The sequence below is a fragment of the Furipterus horrens genome, unplaced genomic scaffold, assembly GCF_987537825.1.
Source record: "Furipterus horrens unplaced genomic scaffold, mFurHor1.1.pri manual_scaffold_9, whole genome shotgun sequence".
NCBI lineage: Eukaryota > Metazoa > Chordata > Mammalia > Chiroptera > Furipteridae > Furipterus > Furipterus horrens.
Genome location: NW_028327179.1, coordinates 95,412,247 through 95,434,406, shown reverse-complemented (window position 1 = coordinate 95,434,406; position 22,160 = coordinate 95,412,247). Strand labels below are relative to the sequence as shown.

Genomic DNA, 22,160 nt, shown 5'->3' with positions numbered 1-22,160 from the left:
GCTTTTGGGCCTGTGAAGCTGGGCCTTGAAGTGAAGACCTGTTAGTGCAAGCCCACTAAATTCTCTCACCTACCCACTCATGAAATGGTTTCCAACTTAAATTCCAACTCTTTGTTAGTTACGTATTACAAAGAAGAGTGCTTTACCCATATTTGGCTTTGGACAAAATAAAAATCTTTATTTACAAATATCCTATTCCTTTAAAAATATATACAGAAAGAAAGGATTTGGATAAAATATAAAAATTACAGGAAACAAAGCCAAATTTTGATAAAATCAAGGAGAAATTGGTGACATGCAGAAAATCAAAACCAGTCATAACAGTCACAGGAGGATCAGGGCAGATAGACTGAGGAAGAACAATCACATCAAATTTCCTCTCTGCCCAGTACTTTTATTCCATCAGGTAACAGCCAGCTCAGAAATTTCAAGTTACATATAGTCTTATTGCTACTCACCTCAAATAATGGTGAAGTCACTTATTTTTAATAAGTATGATATCAGAGGGAGAGGTTGTCTCCATTCAGAGACTACAGTAGGAAAACTAAGGTGGCGGAGAATTCTTTTACAAATACCATCATATAACCTGGGAAACATTTGTGGAAAACCAGGTACATCTTCTTGTAAGCTGTTACCTAAACTCAAAACAAAATTGTACTTCTGTTCTCCGTTCAGGGAGAGTTGCTGGGATCCTTCACAGTAATTAGCTAGAGCACCCTTAGTCCATAGGCTGCTGCGAGGACTGATTCCTTCTCTCCCAACAGTTCAGAAGCCCACGCTTCCCCCTTGTGCCCAATGAATATGAGAAATGAACTATGGAACGGTGGTGTTAGGAATATAACAATAGAGATCGTTGTACCTGGGACAACTGCTCATAGGCCTCAGTAGCTCTAGGATCTTGGCTATAAGTGCTAGATTAGGAATATTTTTGACATGTAGGGGCATTCAAATTGGTTAATCTTTCCATTCACAAGAGGAAGTTTGGCACAGTCAGTATTTACTATGGGTTGGTGTGAGATGAGTTCTCATAGAGGAGACTTCCCATAGGTGAACCGTGACGATGTAGCACTCTTTCCTCCCACCAGCCATTTGGGACTTGACCCTGGGGAGTCCCCAAGAACTCAGGGTCACTATGGCCTCCCTGCGGGGACAGGGCCTGCTGGGCTTCTCTCAGTTCCCTGGCAATGAAAGAGGAAAAAGGTGTTACTCCATCCTAAATTAGAGATATTTATGATCAACACTGACACAAGGATATATTTCTTCTTATGTCAGTATTTATAGAAACAAGGCCTAACCTGTACACAGAATAGAAAATTCGCTCCTGTGATGGTCTTAAAAAAATGGCTGACACACATATGCCACAACACACAGCAGATTCGTTTCCTAAATCCTACTGATTGGAGCAGAAATGGTCTTTTAAACAAATTTTTTTAAGTTGGGATGGGGGAACAACTCCACAGGCTATAAATGAAAGTACAGCCCAAGAGCTCACAGGCCCCATGAGGCCAACCACCTGCTCTTGTAAATAAAGTCTTATTGGAAAACTGAGCTGTACCCATTCATTTATAGGTTGGCCATGGCTGCTTTCACGTTACTACAGTGGAGCTGAGTCGTGGCAGCAAAGATCCAATGACTCACAAAGTGTGAAGTGTGCACTATCTAGCTCTTTATGGAAAAGTTTGCCAACCCCTGGTCCAGACCATTTCAAGAAGGCATCTGCCCCTTCTCTATGATGGGTGCTCATTTCTGGTCTTTGCTGATGACAGTCACCTGTGCCTGAAGAGCTGGCTTCACAGAATGTACATAGCACACCTGCAGAAAAACGTACATGCCTGCGGCTGTGTGTGTGTGTGTGTGTGTGTGTGTGTGTGTGTGAGTGTGTGTGTGTGTGTGTGTCTTGTTCGTTAGCTAGAAAAATGGAATCCAAAACTAGAACAGGAAGATATTAAGTTGATTATTAGGAAGAATTACTGGACTAAAAGCTTACCGTCTCCACAAGTCATTGCTGAGAAGTCATTTTAGGGGACTTTTCAAGTTAATTAGTCTAAGATGGATTGCATCTCCAAAAGAAGTTGGACTTCTAAGCTTATTTTACACATGAACCGTTTTTCGTCTTTTATATTTTCAATAGTGCACAGTGTATGTTATAACCACTTGAAAATGCCTTCAAAACTCTGCTCAAACATCACTGCCTAACCTTTATACCAGCCCCCACCCCATCTAATTAATTCCTGTTTGTTTAATGAAGAAATAGATTAATGAATGAAGAAAGGTTCATATGAATACAAGCTAATACGAATAAGTAATCAGGCTGCTTCTTTGGGTTTGGAAAAGTACCTCTTCCTCTGAACATGTACCAACAGGGAATATCCACCTGCCCCTGAAATTTAATTCAATTCTAAAATAGGTCTCTTCCCACCTTAACTAGGGTTCCCTTGCATTCAGAGGTCTTCCATCAGTTTCTTGAATACCTGTTGTCACTCAGAATCCTACTAAGTTTTCTTTACCAGTTGTATTCCCTTGTATTCTTCACTCTGCCTCCTCTGCATTAACTGAAGTTCCTCTTGCTCAGTCCCAGAGCCTCCAGCCCCATGCCAAAAGGGCCTCATGTTGCTACTCTCCTTCTGGGCAGAGACCTATATATTCTAATGGGGGGGGGGGTCCACTTGAATCCATAGAGAAGATACACTGATCATATCAGTATGAGGAGCACACAGATAGGCTCTTCCTCAGCTCCAGTACCCGGCATCTACCTTTCCAGCGTGGCCGTCTTCCTCCTTTCCAAGTTAAGCTGCTGCTGGAGCTCTTCTGCTTTGCCCAGGGAGGGACAGAGAACTCGACTCCTGGCCAGAGCTGCTGCAGAGGGTCTCTCGCTCGGGTCAGGGTGGATCATACTCTGATGGCCGAAGGAAACAGAAGCTTCACTGTTGAGGAAACCTCCCCACCCAGGCCAACTCCAAGCCAGCTTCTGCTGGTGGATTTGGGGAAACTCTGCTTCTCCTTTGTGCGGAGGGAAGAAATAGATGAAAACTTAGCGCCAGCTGGGACAGGATATCATCCCCATCTGGTAGCATCAGTCATCCATACCTCTGACTTATCTTTAAGTATCATAGTTCAGAGCTAATTGGATGATTAACTGCTCTAATGCCTATTGACAATGGATAAAACCCTGAAATAGGAGCAGAAAGACCAGGCTTGATTTGGGAGTTAATCAGTTATCAAAGGTGGAAACCGCTGTGAGCCTTGGACTGTCCACCTCACAGGGTGTTTCAGAAAAACAAATGGAAAAAAAAAATGTAACCAGATTTTTAAACAATAACATAGAAGGTCTTTATGATAGTCTCGAACTGTCCTTGAGAAGCTTTCCGTCTGTCCTGCCCCTCTGCTGGCTCCCTGGTCCTGAGTCCCGTTTGCTACTGTCAGTGATACAATCAACATCTCTCCACTTCCCTTCCCCCACCTACTTGCCGTTATATTTTTTTAAAAATAGACATTTCCTATTCTCTTCATTTCATAAGAGGTATCACCTTGAGCAGACTGTAAAATTCTTCTGAGAGCTCCTGAGGAATGTGTGGAAGGTTCCCCTCCCGGATATGATGCCACATGGCACCGTTGCTGGGTAAGGACTCCACTCCCGCGGCCACTGCGATCGTTAGTCCCAAGGCAAATATGTCTCCTTTGGGGAGATGCTGATAATCCTTCCAAACAGAAGACAAGAAGGCCAGTTGGCTTGCCAGCGGAAGGGAGTCTAGACTAAAATACAGCTGGTAAGAAAGGTTTGTTTGAGCGCATGGTGAGCTTGAACAGGTACAGGGGGCAAGGTCACATCCACTGTGGTCAGTGGCTTACTTCTAGAAAGATAGAGGGTAGAGCACAAGTCCACCTAATGAACACTGCTATGGCAGACCTGACTCCACAGACATCCTAGAAGGTGGGCGATAACTAAAGGTCTTTTCAATGACCAGAGCTGGTACGCTATCAAAAGGATAAGTAGCGTGATTAAGGTGGATCAGACCAATAAGTCATCCTTGCTACTAGGCAATCCATGAGTTTTGGAATCCTAAGAGATACTAGAAACAGTAAAGAATCTTTGCAAAGAACAGTACAAATATTAACCCATGAATGAGCCAGCTTTCATCATGCCCTTTGGGGGAAATGTCTCTCTTATCTTTGGTCTCCATTCTGAATCAGAAAAGGGATAATGTAAGTTCAAATTATAAATACATACTTTTCATTAGAGAGTCAAAAGGTTCAGTGGGTTATCTAATAGCCTCCATGCCCCTAATCTATACCTCTTGCAAAATCTCTTTGGCCAGGAAGTGAATATCTCCCTCTTCCACTTTGGGTTTGCTTATTGATGTTGCAAGACCCAAGTCTCCTGAAAAAGAAAGAAATTGAGCTCTTTAAAAGCATGTCTTTCTTAAAACATAAATACATGGAGTCAGCGGTGTGATTTTATAGGGTAATAGAAGGCAGGTCAGGATATGAGGCAGACTCACCAATTTTGTATATCACATTAGCAGAGAGAAACCAATCAGCCTCATTTTCAGTCCCTTCTTGGACTGCAAGAGAGTCCCTTTGCAGCTGATGACAGATGAAGATGTTACCTGCAGAAATTGATTAAAAATAACAATCCCTAAGATTTTTCAGCCCCAAGACTTTTTTTGCATTTGCCACTCCAGCCAACCCCCTCACTTCATCTTCTGTGTGACTACAGCCACAGTACAAGATTTCTGTTCTTCCCTGGAATCTCTCACACTGCTTATGAACAGCTAGCCCAGTGACTGATAATATAATACCTAATTAAGTGAAACTGCCATCAAACACAACCCCATCGCCGGCTCCCTTCACTGTGAATTGGAAAGGGTATATATAACACTAGTAAACACAGAATATAATCAATATGCTGTCACTTAGACCTATGGAGTAAATTAAATACTTATTTTCATACTCCGGCTTCACTATCTGAGAAAGTCTTTTCTTCTCTGTCCTCTGCGCCCAGGGAGAAAACGATGAAAGCCATTTCACGGAATGTGTTTAGGGGAAACTAGTGAAAGGGAAGGATCCTGCCAGCAGACGGCGTCTTTGACATTGGAGAGACACAAAGGCCCAGATTCTGACGAGCGTGGGGAGAGAACTAAACACGCCGGAGGGGCCGAGAGGAGCCATACTGACTCGGTTTGATGTCCAGGTGCACCATGCTGGAGTTGTGGATGTACTTCAGCCCCAGGGAGATCTGTAGAAGGATGTCTTTGAGTTTCGGCTCTTCAAAATGATTACCGGACTTCATGTTTTCAGATACCGCAGTCTGCAAGCTCCCACCTAGGAAACGACAGTGAACGGCAGCCCCACAGAATGAGAAAAGGTATACATCTTACAGTAAATAATCGATAAGTTTCTTGTGAATGAAGTCCGTCCAGCAAGTCTAGATTACTCTAGTGTCAGCGCAAAACATAACAATATCTCCTCCCATCTACACCACTTCCATGTTATAATGGATTACAGGGTTTCCTAAAGAAGAAATGAAAATGCCGTATCCCAGATGTCCAATACGGGGCCCTATTGCCTTTAGTATGCTCAACTGACATTTTTAAAGTTTTTCTTATTACTAACCAGAAGGTCAATTAGTCTTAGTCATACAGTTCCTGTTGGTATGATGATTAATTCCATGTCAGTGTCAATCTAGTAATCCTAGCCCATTAGTAATCTTAATGTAATTGAGTCCACATTTAATTCCATTAAACATGTATCATGAAATAAGGACATTTAAGGATTGCTGACCCAAGGAAAATATAAAAGGTCAATACACATGTAAATCCTATTTGAGTCACAGTATGTGTATCCCAACTATAGACTCCTGATTCGTCATTGTTATCATGATACATAAGACCTGGGCTCATCTGACTACCTGATCTTGGACGCCCCTGTACTAAGGTATTAGAGTGCGGCTGAAGCCTTTATTTCATTAATTAGCGTTTATTGGTAGCCCTTTCAGTCAAAATGATAAAGTCCTGTGTCTCCCTGGCAGTTATAAAGCCATAGTTCAACCCTTCAAATGCATATCAGAATAGGATCTCAGATAGTAATGATATTTTGAAGGAAATCCATACTTAAGAGTACAGTATTCTTTCACTTATTATGGGTATTATGTTCTAGAGAACCCCCCCCTCCCGTGATAGGTGAAAATCTGCGAAGTAGGAACCTTACATTTATTTTAGTATTTATATATATTTTAAGGCTTTATAAACCCTTCCCACACACTTATAAACTGTTCCCAGTCCCTTATTAACCTTTCCCACTCCCTTATTAACCTTTCCCACACTTTTATAAACACTACTTATGTTCTTAAACATATCCTACACTCTTAAACCTAAGTAACTTTAACAACATACGTATACAGTACCGCAAAATCCTACAATATACTGAAAAATCTGCGATAAATAATTAAGTATAATATTTTTAAAAATCCCGCGATACAGGGAGGCCGCGATAAGTGTACCGTGATATAGAGAGGGACTACTGTATCCTATAAAATAAAAATAAAAAAAAAACTGAATTTAAAGAGTGATCTGTCATGTTAAAATAAGTTCAGAAAGGAAAAGAATTCAGCCCCTTTCAGAAGCACAAAGAGGGGCTAAAGAGGTTTGTTTTTGTTTTCTGGGAACCTCCTTAGAAAAGAATTTATATACTACAGATGACACTAATTAGCAAGGAAGAGTAAGTAAAGGAAGAAATGCGTTGGAGCTTGTTAAAAATGAAGTCACCTCGACTCTGAGTTTGCAGGTGAGGTGCTGAGGTGTGACAAGGAGGGGAGGGCTGCGTCACGGCCCCCGTGTCCACTAGAACTCTCGTTGTTTCTCTACTAGCCAGGGCGTCCCTTTGGGGCAGGGCCTGCATCGCGTCTTCACCTTCCCAAGGCCTGGCATGTAATAAATATTTTCTGAACTGAATGTCTATCCTGGCAACCAAAGGAAGAGAAAGACCAAGTCAAGGGTCCCCTAATAGGTATGGAAAGAAAGAAGCATCCTGGGAGTATGTAGCACCCCTTTAATATCTCCTTTTAGATTATAAGCAGAAATATCTCTAATCCTCCAAAGAACCGCAGTACTTAGTGAAGGTAACTACCCCAGTGCTAGCAGCACCTGTAATTACTTAGAAGCCCTATAGGTAATAGTAAAGTTAGCCAGTTAGGTAGCAGTCACTGAAAAGTACTCGTCTATGCTGTATGCAAAGGCATTCGAATATCCTTATTTCACTGCAGCTACAGCTGATGGTCCACTTCTTATAGGGGAGTGTGATTAACTGTTCCTTACTAAATACGTCGCGCGTATTAACAAGGAAGTATGTGTTTCTAGACATAGTAATACTGAACGGACAGCAAACTTCATCCCTGCTAACCTCACCTAACTACACTGGAGCCTCCACTCCGCGACCCCGGGTCCCGCCTGGGGATGAGCCCTGCGACTGCCAGCTCTGGGCAGCTCTGCACGTACCAGCTTCAGGGGAGGAGTGGCTGAGTTCCTTCCTTTAGATAAATAACGGTACCTTCCCCCCTTGGCAGAGAAAAAAAAAAAGAACCTTAAAAATATATCTATGTTTTCCTGTCTGCTCATGAGGCCTAGCAGATACCAAAGCAAATAAATAGTAATAAATAGCAAAGGCAGACCAACAGTTCAACAGAATGTTTTGTTCATACACATGCGGTCTCACAAGCTTGACTTTATGTTGCTACCTTTAACACAAGCACATCTTTCTGCTGGTCAAGGGGTTTCTTGTGGGGCAGAAGGTATAACCAGCATTCGTGGTGTGTCACAGGGGACACAGGCTTCTGGATGTCACGTCGCTCCGACAAACGTGAGAGCCACCATTCCAGAGGAGCGTGCTCTGCAAAACTTCAGTGACAGAAGACGTCACTGGGAAGTACTGCCTGTAGGGAGAGACTCGTCGTCCAACGCTGAGTCAGGTGGAACCCTGGTGGTTGCAGAATCAGCCTGCTACTGAAAACCTGTCGATAGCTGAGGCTGACCCAGCAGTCACTTGTGGGAGATCTTGGGTGGTTGGGGGCGACATTTAATTGGTTCGGGGCTCTGAAGAGACAATAGGGGAAGTGAGAGGACCGCTAGTCTCTAGGCGTTACGATCTACGTTGTCTAAATCATCTTATTTATCCTCTGAGTTAAAGCCATAACTGTGTATGTTCCAGCCTGATGCTGCGGCAGGCTGGGGGCCCAGAGGGAAGGGCAGGCAGGAGGAGGAAGAGGTGAAGGCGGGGATGCAGAGGAGGGACGGGAGGGGAAGGAACGAGGCACTGCCTACTCTGCTGCCTTACAGATACTTTGGACTCATTCATCCTTTACTTAGGGCCACAGGGCAAAGTCTCAACGTGGATTATGCATAGCTACAAACAAGACAGGTAGAAGGGCATGCTTTATTTTCCATGATTAGTTCACATGTGAAAGGCTCAACGTATGCGAATTACATTTGGATAAACCAGAGTTATATTTTAATTGGTAAGTACTCAGTGAAGTTAGGGGGCCACCATGACGAACAGACCGTGATTCCCCGTAATCTATCACCTCTAGTCCAAACCCACTACCTGGCTTTCAGGGCCCTCTCTGGTCGCCCCACACTTTACCTTGCTGCTGTTTCCTACTATAGAGGTCCCTCAGGCCTGTCATGTCCTTACTGTCTGGCCAGTGCCATCGTGCCCTTTGCCTGCAGGCTGTCCCCCTAACTGGACATCTTCCCTCTCCTTCCCTAAACTCTCATCATTTTTCTGCAAGTCTTCCCTCCTGTAGGAGATTTTCTCAGGCTATCCTCATAACAACGAGTATTGACTTCTTGCTATGTATCAGGGATTTTCAAACTAGTATATCACAGTTCACTGATCATGGCCACACTGTATCGCAGGATTTTTTAAAATATTATATTTAATTATTTATCGCAGAGTTTTCACTTTATCGTGGGATTTTGTGGTACTGAATATGTGTGTTGTTAAAAGTTACGTAGGTTTAAGAGTGTAGAATAAATGTAAAGTTTCTACTTCGCATGGGGGGGGGGCGTGTCTAGAACGTAATACCTGCGAAAAGTGAGGGAATGCTGTACTTCCTTAAGTAATTACTCCAGTCTCTCAACTCAGTGAGATGAAGTGGCATCCCAGCGATCATACAGCTGGTGTGCAGCAGAGCTGGGCTTGAACCCCACACCTGCCCAGCTTTAAAGCCCTGGCCCCTTCCACCACTCCATCCATCATGCCTCACGCTGACATTCATCTTCTCTGAAAGCTTTTTATCCACAGTTGTACCATCTGGCTTTGCACCTAATTGTCTCTTGTGTAGTCGCTGTCACAAGTGGAATAAAGCTCCTTGAAGATAAGGGTTTCCCTTATCTCACTCTAAAGTATTTCTTACCTAGAGCTTAATAGTCAAGCCTGTCGAAGGTATTCAAATGTTGAAAAGAACAAAAAGATAAGTGTAATAGGAACAATCACTCTATCTTTTTTTTAAAATTTGAAATCTTTACATTGCCCCAAATCTGATTTGTTCTGCTTTATCGATATTTTTGTTGTTTGATATGATCTTTGTTAGTAGCTAAAAGTCATAGAAACAAAATCAATATTCTTACAGAGAGAGAAAGGAAAGGAATAGGGAATCTCAAGTCATGATAAGAGGAAATTAGAAAGAGAAAATAATTAAGAAAAGTCTCAACTTTCAGTCCCCACCATAAAGAGAGGATCCATTTCTTATCCCAAGGAAACTTAGTAAAAGGGGTTTGGGGTGAGCTGATTGAAGGGAAAAACCCACAAAGTTCACAGGTAAGGCTACGGAGAAAACAGACTGTAAGGAAATAAGGAAAATGCCCCATCACGATTTTGCAGGACACATGTACCATTTCCTGTTTCTAGCACTTCATAATGTTATTTACTGATCTACCTGCATACTTAATAATTTATACAATGATGAAGCTTTATCACTGATCTCTGCACTCCAAAGCCAGGCTAGACACACATGCTCAGGGAAGACAGATGGTACTGTTAAAGAAACTCAGGGTGGGCGTGGATGGAAAGGGAGCGTGTTGGGGGAAGAGGGCGGCCTTTATCCAGTATGACCGTGCCAGAATATGGATTGCTACTCCTCAGCTGATGGCAGGCTCCGGTTCACTATGGTAGTACTTTCATACTTCACCACTGAACTTCCTGATGAAAAATATTTCTGAGAATGACCACCCATAAATGCTGTTATGTCAGCCCCTTCCTTGTGGATTGGAACTATGGTAAATCAGGAGACCACTCTGTGACTTCAGGAGCCCAGAAAATTTTTACTGATTACTGTGTTATGTATGGTCCTGGAGGGCATTGGAGAACAGGCCTGGAGTCACTGAGTTTCAGTCCTGGCCCCTCGCCCCTCACCCTTACTCTGGTGACAACACTAAAGCTCAAAGGAAAGAACCAGCAGGACACATGATCAATCCTCAAACCCAGGAGTCCATGTGAAAATCAAAAGTTGGCTGTATAAAGTTACCACCTCCTCCCTGCAGAATGGTAGGGGCTATGCCTGCCTCTTTTAGAATACCTAGCAAATAGTAAAAGGATGATTTACCGTTCAAACCACTGGGGTAAAAGCTCTCTCTCCAGTGTTAAGTAAAGTGTGAAGTGATAGGTTCTCTGTATCAGCTACTCATCAGCTGCAAAAGAGATATGGAACAGCATAAACCTGAAATCCCTGTTCAACTCAACTCATTTTCTCCAGCTCCCTGTTGCCACGCAAAACTGGCATGCTGTTAGGTATGACTCTGCTACCCCTGGCATCAGCTACAAGGAAGGGCAAAGGTTTTTTTCTGAGGACTTAAAAAGACCATCTCCCTCCCCGTAGGTATCAGTCCACATACTTACCATTGCAGTATTCATTCTGAATGATCATGTGGTCATCTTCTACCCACGCGGAGTAGTACCGTACCACGTGGGGATGATGACCAAGCACCGCGTGAGCATAAACTTCATGCAAAGCTGAATTCCTGAGACAGAAATGCATTGAAAAAAATGAGCCGAGGTAACATACATGCAAATGTCCTTAAAAGACAAGATACAATGCATTTTTTAACAATGTCAGAACATTTATAGAATGCTTACTGCTAGCTTACTATTTTATTTCTAATTTTCATAACTACCAGTAAGACACAGTGGTGAGGGTAAAGGGTTTCGAAAGTTCAGTGACTGGCCCAAAGTCAAGCAAGTGACAGGAGACCTCAGACCAGAACCTTGGTCATTTTGGTACCAAAGTCCATGGTTTTTGATCAAACATGGCATACGTAAAGTGGCGGCTTAGGTGTCAACAGCAGACATGCTTTGGATCTTTATTTCACTGTATCCTAATCAAAATACCTTGATGGGCTTCACAAGAAGGCCACCGTGGACTTGACTGTGGATATGGTCATGGGCCCTAGATCTTCGCTATGAAGGCCAGACAGTTAGAGTCAATATTAAACTTGGCCAATACGTAGTCACGGGAACGATCTTGGAGAGAGAAATTTTATTGTGGACTAGGAACTCCAACCCAAGAAAAGCTAAATACAGTATTTGGTGTGTTTCAGTTTAAAAATGGAGCATTCCAAAATCTATCATTTCAGATTCAGCTTAAGTATTATATCCCTACAGTTCATTAAAAGCTTTGGCTGAGTCTGAAAATATTTTCCTTGTGAATAGGAAAAACAGTTACTTATGGAAATGAAAGTTAAATTCTTGTTAATTTTCTCTTGCTTGTAGTCCTTGAAATTTGACTATTGAATTCATTAGTACAAAGTAGAGATGAACCAGGGAGTTAACAATAACTTCCTACTCAGCAATATTTCTGATGAACTAAATAGACACCATAAGATCATTCCATAAATCTATTAATTTTTAAAAAGCTGTAAGACCAGAAGTAAAAACCACAGAAACCACACATGCGCATGTGCACACACACACCACAAAATGACCTGGAATGATCCTGTATATTTTAGCAAATAACATCGCTGATCTGGAAAACTCAGAAAGGTTATAAATGAGATAACATACAATGGATGGGGTGGGGTGGCTTTTAAAAGCAGCAAATGTTTTTAATGACATCAGTGCTATTATTTAAAATATTTTGATGAGAAAAAGCTTTCCAAATCCAAGTTTGTATTTCTAGTACATTTCAAAGAAACTTGCCTGGCTGGTGTGGCTCAGTGGATTGAGCACCAGCCTGCAAACCATAAGGTTACAGGTTCCATTCCTGGTCAGGACATATTCTTGGGTTGTATGTAGGCCAGGTCCCCAGTTGGGGGCATGCAAGAGGTAAGTGATCGATGCTTCTCTCTCCCTCTTTTTCCTTCCCTCCCCCTCTCTTTAAAAAGAGAAAAGGAAAAAAGCACTCAAAGGTACTCACTCATTTGATAACTCTGCAAGAGATTGCATGGAGCGTTTTATTGCATAAACACATCCATCCAGCCTCTTAATGCACTTGTAGACTGTACCAAATTCCCCAACCCCAATCTTTTCTACCTCCATGAACTCTTCTTTATAGCGGGAAGTCATGTTGGTTTCTCGCAGAACACATCTCTGAAATATTTAGTTAAAACAGTTAAAATAATCCTAACATACTGTGGGCAATAAAAGTGAAGCATATTATATTCCTAAATTCCTCTAAGTTTTCAAAAAGCCTTCTGGGCCAATCCATTGGATTCTGTTCGTATCAATATTCATGGTAGCAATAACCTCCCCAACTACCTTCTCTGTGCTATTATTTCTTGTCTGGCCATAGTGTTCTTATCTGTATGTTTCTAAAGGGAACACGTCTAGTCACAGCCAGAGCTACTGACCTCCACTGAAACACCGATGGGGACCCCGGTAGAGCGTGTTGGAAAAAAAACAAAATAAAACAAAACAAAACAAGCAAATAACCTCCCTTTGACCCTAGCCTACACATCTCACACTCCAGCTGCTAACGTTTTTATCTCAAGTTGAGTGAGGATACTATACTTGTGTTCAAGTCACTTCCTCAAAAATCTTAGTCTGGAAAACAATTGTCAAAGTAATTACTTCAGATTCTGTGCTCAGACATAGCAATCACTTCCCCTACTGGGCAAGCAGCAATACCACTGACTGCCCAGCTGGCAAATAACCCCAGGCACATAAATCAGTTTTCTCAACTGTAAGATGAGGTTCATAGCAACTGGTCCTCGGGGTTCTTTTAAATACCACTCGAGGAAAGGGGTGTGTGTGTGTAACTCAGTACAATGCCAAGCACATAGTAAATTCTCAGTAAATGGTGGCTCTGATTTCCATATCTTTATATGAATCTCAATCCAAGCTGATTTGGCTCCACAAAATCAACATTATCCCTGTCTCTCCATTAGCAAGAATTTCTTCATCTAACTTGGAGTTTTAAAAATCTTGACTGTCCCTAGCTCTTCATGTCTGACATCCAATACCGATCTTCATCAGCAAGATCTATACTTTCCATTGCCCTTAGCCAGTCTTGAGCTCTGGTTCCTCCGTGTCTGGATTCGCTACAGCTATCAGCTCTCTCTCCATCTCCTCTAATAGTAAGAATTATTTTTGCACAAGGACACTGCAGCATCCGCCACACCTAATTGTGTCCCATGAGGATTCCAAACTTCTGATCAGAGGCCTCAAGACCGTCTACCAATTACTCACCCACTAGTTTCCCGTCCTCCCCTCTGACACCGAATGAGCCAGCTCACCACCCCATCCCTCCCCAACCTCAACCCCTCCCCTCCCCCTTTTGTGCACTGACCATTGAACACAGCATGTTTTCATGATAAACCTCTTACTGACACTATAATAGCCCACTGACTTTAGACTGTAACTTACTTGGCCTTTCTATTATTGGACATCTAGTACTCCCCCCTCTTACTTTATTTAGGTTTTTGCTATTACAGTTAATAGCCATAATAAACATATCTGGTGATAATATTTACAGTACTCTTTTCTTAGGTTAAATGACCAATTGAGAGATAGTAGATCAAAGATTGTGAACATTATAAAAATCAATAGATACTGACATACTGAAGAGCTAACATTTTACATATACACCTCTGGCTTCAAGCTTTTTTTTTTTTCTTTTCTGTTTTGTTTTTCCCTGCTGGAATCTTAGATAGCTTGATTTTTCCTTCACTTCTCTACCCCATGAGTGTAGAATTTCTCCCCCAGTCAAAAACAGAAGCAGTAACCTTTAATATAAAAATACTCCAAAGTAGTGATTCAGCCATATACATACTAGATACTGTCTGGTGAAGTAACAGCCAGCTAGTAATATAGACCCTGATACATTCAGCTGCAAAGCACATTTGCTACAAAGCGTTGGGAGTGGGGTGGAGTGAAGAAAGGAAGGAAGGAGGGTGGGGAGGAAGAGGAGGGAGGGAGGGAGGAGAAAGGACTGTGACCACAGCTGGGCCAGAGAACAGCACTCACCTTGGCAGGCAGCCTTTGTTCTACCTTGCCTTCCCTTGGACCAGCGTCCTCACTTGGGGGGAAAAAAAAGTGATATAAATATATTATATGATTACCACTTATTGATCCTGGTACTATGCTGGGTTCTATAAGAATAGATAAGACAATTCCTTCCCCTCTTCCGTTTATATTTGGGGACAAAGAAAACAGAAAATTTCAATGTAAGAGCCGAGGTGAGGATAAGAACGAGATATTCATTATTTCAAGAGTAAACGTCTTTCCCCAGATCGAGGATGTGTGAGCTAGGAAGGATTCCAAGAATGAGTAGGAACCAGATACAGGAAAGGGGCGAGGTCTGAGGCAAGCAGAACAACTTCTGCTGACAACTGGGGGCAGGAAAGCGCACAGGACACACGTGAAACTGTCTGTGGTCTTCCCCGCCTCCCTGCACTTTCCCCTTCCCGCGTGCACCTCCCCGGAACCGGCTCCGCACGGACGAGGCTCGCGGGTAGACTGTCAGGGCAGCAGCAGGCGCCCTAACCCTGGCTAAGATATTGTCCGTTACTTTCCAGTAAGCTGAAGTCTGACAGACACCCTTTTTGCAAGATTTTAATTTCTAGGTCAGCCAAGCCACTGATTTTTCTTCTCAAGAAGTACGAGGTAGTAATGGCAAATGGAGGACATCGCACTCATGGAAATAAACTGAGGCTTGACACTTGTGACTTCAATTAACATTACATTCTAAACTTTATAAAATAACAACACAATAAATAAGAAAAGAAAACGTCTCAAGGAACTACTATAAATGACCCATGGACATAGACAATGGGGTTGGGACTGACTGTGGGAAAAGGGGTGGGCAGGGTGAGGGGAGCAATGGGGGGGAAAATGGGACATCTGTAATAGAAAATTAATTAATTAATTTAAAAAAAAAAAGGCGGTCTCAGAAGCACTAAGTGATGTTACCAAACTGTCACCAATCTTATTGCCAGGAATTCAGACTAACTGCCTAGTCCGCTAGCTTCGGGTAAGAGGTGAAATCACTCATTCTAAACAGCTAAAACCAATAGAATTCTTGGTAACCAAAGTGCAGGGTTTACTTGTGCTGAAGTCTGTTTACTTAAGATCCAGAAGACAGTGTTGACAAAACCTATTCTGGGCCCAAGACTGGTTCACAGGTAGTCATTGATCCCAGAAGAAACATCCCAAGATAACACACTAAATGCTCTGAAAACTTCAGATTGTTTGCAGTGCATTTATTCCCGTCAGCACAAATGACTGGCTCATTTTTAGAGGTGGCTCCATTCTATAAAAAAGAAGCCTTGGAGAAACATAGTAAAGAAATGCGGGATAATACGATAGTGCAGTTGGCTCTCCATTTTTAGCGCTTCTGAAAGCATCGCCAGCTGCTTCTCTTCCGCCAATCTTCTATCACCTGCAGAGAAGTTCAAATCCTTGCCCCGTAACTCTCGTCACCAGCCAGACAAGCTAGACTAGAAACAGAAATATACTCTTTGAAGTGTGAACTACACCTTCCCCAATTGCTAACATTCTGTGAACCAGAGGAGACCCCTTGAAGGCAATTCCATAGCCCATTGAACTTCCTAATGGAAGTCAGAGGTCTATTGCTTACTCCGCTGTCCTTTTATAGAGAAGGCACCTTACAGTACACTGCAGAGTGGAGAGATGCTGGCACCTCCGTGACAAAGCACGCTGAAACCAACATTGACATTTAGGAAGGAGGGGATAATTAACCCGTGTCAATTTCCCTCCGACAGGGCTCTTGTTCCTAATCTCACTTTAACAGTCTCCCGTGCCATTGACCATAGTAAGATCAGTTCTCAAAAGTCGTGGGCCACAGCATACTTACAGATCTCCTCGGCTTTTCCTCTTGCCGTTGGGCTGGAGGAATTGTTTTCTATAGGACTCTGGGGTGAAGGGATTAATATTAACCAGAGCTGATGAGGTAGTTTCATCTGTGAAGGAAACAGGTGTGAGCCTGTAATGCTTAGAGCCTCGGGAGGGCAGCCTGCCTGTGGAAGAAGTCATGGACTGACTCAGCTGGCCCTAAATGGTGAAAAAAGGCAAATCAGAACGGGTTAGTAAAAAAAAAAAAAAAATGTCCCATATCAGTTAGCTAGTTAATATTTGAACCAAAGGCTGTTACTGCTGAAAGGGGCCTCAGAGGCTATCTGGATCAGTGTAAATTAGTCCATAACTGGTCCTCTGATACAAATAAAGATTCCCAGTCTGCCTCCAGATATTCTGATCGTGGGCCCAACACAAGCATCTACTTCTTTATGCCCCCCCGGCCTTTGCAAGGGCAGTTCTGACAGCCAGCTGGGAAAACCACCAAATCCAGTCCTGCCTCCAACTTTTTAAGGATATTTAAGCTTAGGCAAATGAAAATGACTTTAGAAGACGTGGTTCTTATGTTCTTAGAATATATACTTTTAATTCCCCTCAGTTATTCATCGAATGTGTGTTTTGTGTCTACTGAGTAGCACGTGTGGGGCTGGGTGCTGGAAGGGGTGCTGAGGTGAATCCCAGCTCTTTAGGAATGAATGGTCCTTTAGGCAGTGGTTCGTGGATGTTGCAGAAATAATCACTTTGTGAGGGAAAGATTTCATAGACTAAACTTGAAAGAAGGAATTTCCAGTTCCCCTTAAGATGTAGGCATCAAATAAAGTGGGATGAAAAAAAAAAAAAAAAAAAGCTGAGAAGTAACACTCGAAGCTCTTAAGCTTCAAGGCTTTGTGGTGGCTGTCACTAATGTGCCAATAAATAGAAAAGCATATGGGACTTACCACTGCAAGCAGGTGACAGGAAGAGGACACGAGCCTGCCACCTAACCAGAACTAAACCACAAAGCAGGGGGCAGAGGTCAAAGACACAGAATTCTGATGAGACAACAGAATGCTATTGTGACCTAATGTCAGGAGCCCAAGGAGGACCTGTGTGTGTGGCAGCCCCTCAAGAGCACACGGCAGACACAGGGGCCAGGATATGACCTCATGGGATAAGCATCGTACCTCGAGGCTCTTTCTAAAAGAATTCTACTCACCTCCGAGTCTCTGCCCATGACTTTTCAGTGGAGAAAATGTCAAGAACGTGAGGCTACAAAAAAATGAATATTGAACTTGTCCATACTTGCTAAATGATGGCTACAAGCAGAAATGAAGGAAGCTATAGAGCACGCATGTTTTTTTTTAATGAAGATCAAGAGTTTTGTACAAGGGCTTTCTTTACATATGTCTTCGAGTTCAAAGGATGAACGACCCTGGGTCAGTTGTCAGAGGTAGCCATCAATGACAATCTTCCTGTAAGTTTATTACAGGGCTGAGTATAAGCTCAAAAGAAGTACAACTGTATAGTATTTCTCAGTTGTCAATGTGATTCAGAAAATGAATTTAGAATTATTGTAAACCATTCCCTGAGAAACTTATTTTTATTTTTTTATGCTGATCATCATGTGGAAAGTAAGACGCACCTACCCTCTATGAAACAGGTAGGAACCTGCACCTGGAAGCTACACAGAACTCTGGCTGCCACACCTCAAGGACAACAAAAAGGGTCTGGGGATTTCTCAGATAAAAGGAAGGAAAAGTATTCATATCTGGGCAGACAATATCAGAATTCTTAGTTTGGACACGTGATGGCTAACAGATTTTATGCTCTCCACTTAAAATACAGGGAAAGGAAGGATATTAGTTACATTAATAGGGATTGTGTTGCCAGAATGGCAGGATTATGAGTAATCCTTTTGAAACCTAAAAGAGCAGAGTTTGGAACAAGATTTATGAAAGGAATTTCATAGAAAGAAAACAGACTGAAAATTTCTGGAAAGATGGCCAGGTTGAGAGTATAACTATGCTCCAGAGGGTGGAGCTAAGTCCATAAGCTCTATTACAGAGGATTAAATGAAAAACGGGAAATTTGGGGACTACCGACCTGACTTCTGAAGATGATGGGAGGGGCGCCAACCTCCCACTGAGGCACAACATCACCGCGTCTTGGGACTGGGAAAAACATTAAAGGCCCAGTTGGTACAATTGGCCACTGATGCTTGAATCCCTTCTACATTTCTACCAAGAGGTCATTTGGCCACAGGGGCCTTACTCCCTCCTAAGGAAGCTCTTCTGTCTCTATCTCTGTCCTGCTAGGAAGCCCGGATGGTGAGCCGAAGTCATTGCTCATGATTTCTCGTCCTGTTCCTTGGGCAGGGCTGCACTACACCAGCATTCCTTCCCTGAGCATCCTTGTCTTCGGCATGACAGCTCCAGTTATCGTTGCTCTGGCCTCCGGCCTCGGACCCTGATCCGAACTCTCTTCTCCATAAAGTATGTACTGTCCCAGTTGCATTTCCAATTTCCCTCCGAGACTCTGTTCTCTAACTGTCCCTCAAATCCTGGCATTACCCAAGATTCCTAGCTGGAACCACTTCCCTTCTTAGTCAGGTCACGTGAACTTGTCCGTACCCAAGTCCATACATAGGTCTCCAACTTATTCTGTTTTCCTGTACTCAGACCCATTTACCCAATAAGTTACATGACATCCCTGCTTCTGCCAAACCTGCACATCCTCTTGTGTCCCTCTGTAGATCCAAGGTGCCGTGTACTCAGACAAGCAAGAGGCTGGCCTGCACCCTCTCTTTTTCCCTCAACTCCTCCATCGGGTCAGTTACCAATTCCTAAACACCTCTCCGTTTGTCACTGTTGTAATTCAGGCTCTTCTCTTTTCTCCACAGACCTACTGTGAATACCGCCCTGTCTCCAGCTCTCTGCTGCTCCATTCCATCCTTCACATGGAGGTCATGATTTTCCCAAGATGCCTCTGCTCAAAGCCATTTAACGGCCCTCTCAACATTTGCAGGCCGAAACCTTGCCCAAGCTCCTGCCTACAGACTGGCAGCCTCACTGCCTGCACACTCTTCCGTACAGACTCGTCATGGGGAGTAGCAGGGTTTTCAAGGGCTGCGTGGTCTTTCCACCCTATAATTTGGTAGATGCTTTTCGCTTGGCCTCAAGTTCTCAGTCCCTTCTTCTTTGCCTGGTGAACTCCAACTCCTTTCATTTTTCAAACTTCTCGCAAACATGGCTTTCTTTGGCAAGACTTCTCTGCTGTCTTGAGACTTACTTCCCAATCATTTCTCCTCATGGGTACCACTCCTCTAGCTCACCTGACCTGAACTTTAATTATCGTTTCAGGTGTGTGTGTGCATCTTTATTTTGTGGGCACTTTTGGAAGGCAGTCAATGGGAGTGGTAGCAGAGGGTCAGCTCGCATGTCAAGGTGTTCAGTTAAGTTTTAAACAAAGGACTGAAATACACGGGCAATGACATGTTTTCTTTTTATTTTTTAATTTTATTTGGACATATTTATTTATTTGTTTGTTTATTTTATTTTTAGAGAGATGGGAAAGGAGAAAGAAAGGGAGAGAAACATCACTGTGTGGTTGCCTCTCACTCGTGCCCCCAACTGGGGACCTGGCGTGCAACCTAGTCATGTGCCCTGACTGGGAATCGAACCAGCGACACTTGGCTCGCAGGCCGACGCTCAATCCACTGAGCCACAGCAGCCAGGCTTAATGACATGTTTTCTTGCCTGTGTCCTTTTGCTCAGAGCTACATTCTCACCCCTCTCTCCACCTACTTCCTATGTGTTAGAATGACACCGACTTTCATTAACCTCCATATGCTTCCTTCCCCTTTCCTTCCTTCCTGATCACCCCTCTGAGGAGCAGTCCCCCCGAGAATTCTGACCGCTCTTGAAGCACCTGGTACACAGCTCATCTGCCTCAGACACTGTGTCTTACGCTCCTGGCCCACAGTGGGTTCTCAAAAAAATAAAATAAGTGGATGATTGATTGGTTGGTGTGGGACCTTTGAAAAACCCACAGGTGGATACATGAGCATATAAGAGTAGTTTGTTTACAGTTCAGACATGAAGCTTAGTGTTTCCTGTAGACGCGGGGCCCACACTCAGCAGGCACGAAAGAGACCTGCAGACGGTGACTGTGTGACCATCAGCAACACAGGTGTTACTATGATGATCTTAAGCACTTCCAGCTGAGCCAGCAGAAAGCAGCGCTAATACCAGTCCCAAGGAGCACGCACCATGCCGCCAGTCCGTTAAGAGGTAACCCTGCCCCAGCCCTGGCTTTAACAACACAAAAGATGGAGCAGGAGACCAGTCACAACAAGAATAAAGGAATTTGCTATTTGGGACCTTCACTTATTTGCATTCCTCAGCTTACTCACAAGTGTCAACGGTACCTCTTGGCTCACATACAACAGAAAAGCCTGAACTTGACAAGGCCAAGGAGAAGAGAGGACTTCCTTCTAGGAAGGGCAGCAGCAAGAGGACATGAATATGTTCAAACAGAGAATGGGAACGTTCTTATACTAGGAAATATGAGTAAATAATCACATGAACATAGAGCCAGTGGGCGTAATGGAAAGAAAAGACTAAGGCCGAAAGATTGGGTTTCTAGTCCTGTCTCTGCCATTAGCTGAGCAAAAAGCCAGTTTCTCTCCAGAGACCTTGATTTTCCCCCGTGTGCTGCACACGGTTTCGGCTCTAGGCTCAATATTCCTGCCAGTGCCAGTATTCTTTAAGTAGGAACTTTATCCCCACCCGACATTTATTGGTGCCCTCCACCAAACCGTCCCTGGCGCCAGTGGTTTTGAGAAGACACATGGCGAGACATTTAACTCCGTTTTCTGATAACTTCAAACTCTTTTTCATTTTCACCAGTAAACATGAAATTGGGGGTAAGAGAGCCTGGGAGGCAGAGCTCTCCTATACACACAAAGGACCGCGTCCTCTTTCTCTCTCACTGAACTGAAGGAACCTGGGTCCACCTCCCTGACAACGTACTCACTTTGGGAGTGAAGGGGCTCTCACAGAGTGGCAGCTGGCTCCTGTCGTCTGGCTGGGCTAGTGTGGCAGGCCACGTGGGAGGTTCTGACATCAGAGTCCTCAGAAGAAGGTCTGGACTCCGTTTGTCTTTTTCCTGCAGTGTGAGTTCTCGTACTTGGCTACAGGGTGTCCTGGGAGGTGTGCACTTGGGCTCTGGGTCAGCAGCTTCAGACCTCTCGGGGGTGTGGCTCTGGGCCTCCATGCTCTCTGGTGCTTCCTGCTGGTCTTGGTTCTCACGCTCATCTTCACAACACGAGAAGTTTAATTTCTGCTTTAGTTCTGTGTTAATGCCGTTGTAGTCCATCTCTTTATGACTAGGCCTGAAGGCCTGGCAGAGGGAAGCAGTGGGGTGATGGCAGAAGTAAAGGGGAGACCTTAAGCCAGCACGTCCACAGTTCAGCTGCCTTCCCCTCTGCCCACTGACCGCCACGTGGAGACACCGCTCGTTCTGTCCCTTAAGTACCACGTGTCTGTAAGCTCTCAGCCTGTCCTTGTTTCCATTCTGATTAAAGAAAGTGCCAGCAACTCTTTGAGCAATTAAATCCAATTTATGTTAAAACTCTTCTAGATATTATAGGCAGTCTCCCTAAACCCATGGGCTACAAGATGCTAAGGAGATAGTGGATTAATTTATTTTAGCATAGACTTAAAAATAACAATTCACCGATCTGGGAACACACTCATCATTTAAAAGAAATTATTTTCACTCTTTTACACCTACCACTTAGAAATCTCACCCTCTCCTCTCTTCTACCCCACCCACCCACCCAATGGCTAAGAAAAGCTAATTAGAATTCAGCATCACTTGGA

At 43.5% G+C, this 22,160-nt stretch overlaps 1 protein-coding gene across 1 annotated transcript; it reads right to left on the bottom strand.

Annotated features, from left to right (window-relative positions):
- Positions 1-231: 231 nt before the first annotated feature.
- WEE2 (WEE2 oocyte meiosis inhibiting kinase) lies at positions 232-21,654 on the bottom strand. Its single transcript, XM_090286824.1, is given in 12 exon segments — positions 232-1,099; positions 1,102-1,178; positions 2,754-2,896; positions 3,528-3,698; positions 4,293-4,378; positions 4,500-4,607; positions 5,176-5,322; positions 10,891-11,012; positions 12,404-12,576; positions 14,452-14,503; positions 16,301-16,497; positions 21,313-21,654. Coding segments are annotated over 12 exon segments (1,692 nt in total). The 3' UTR covers positions 232-1,025.
- Between the last annotated feature and the right edge of the window lie 506 nt (positions 21,655-22,160).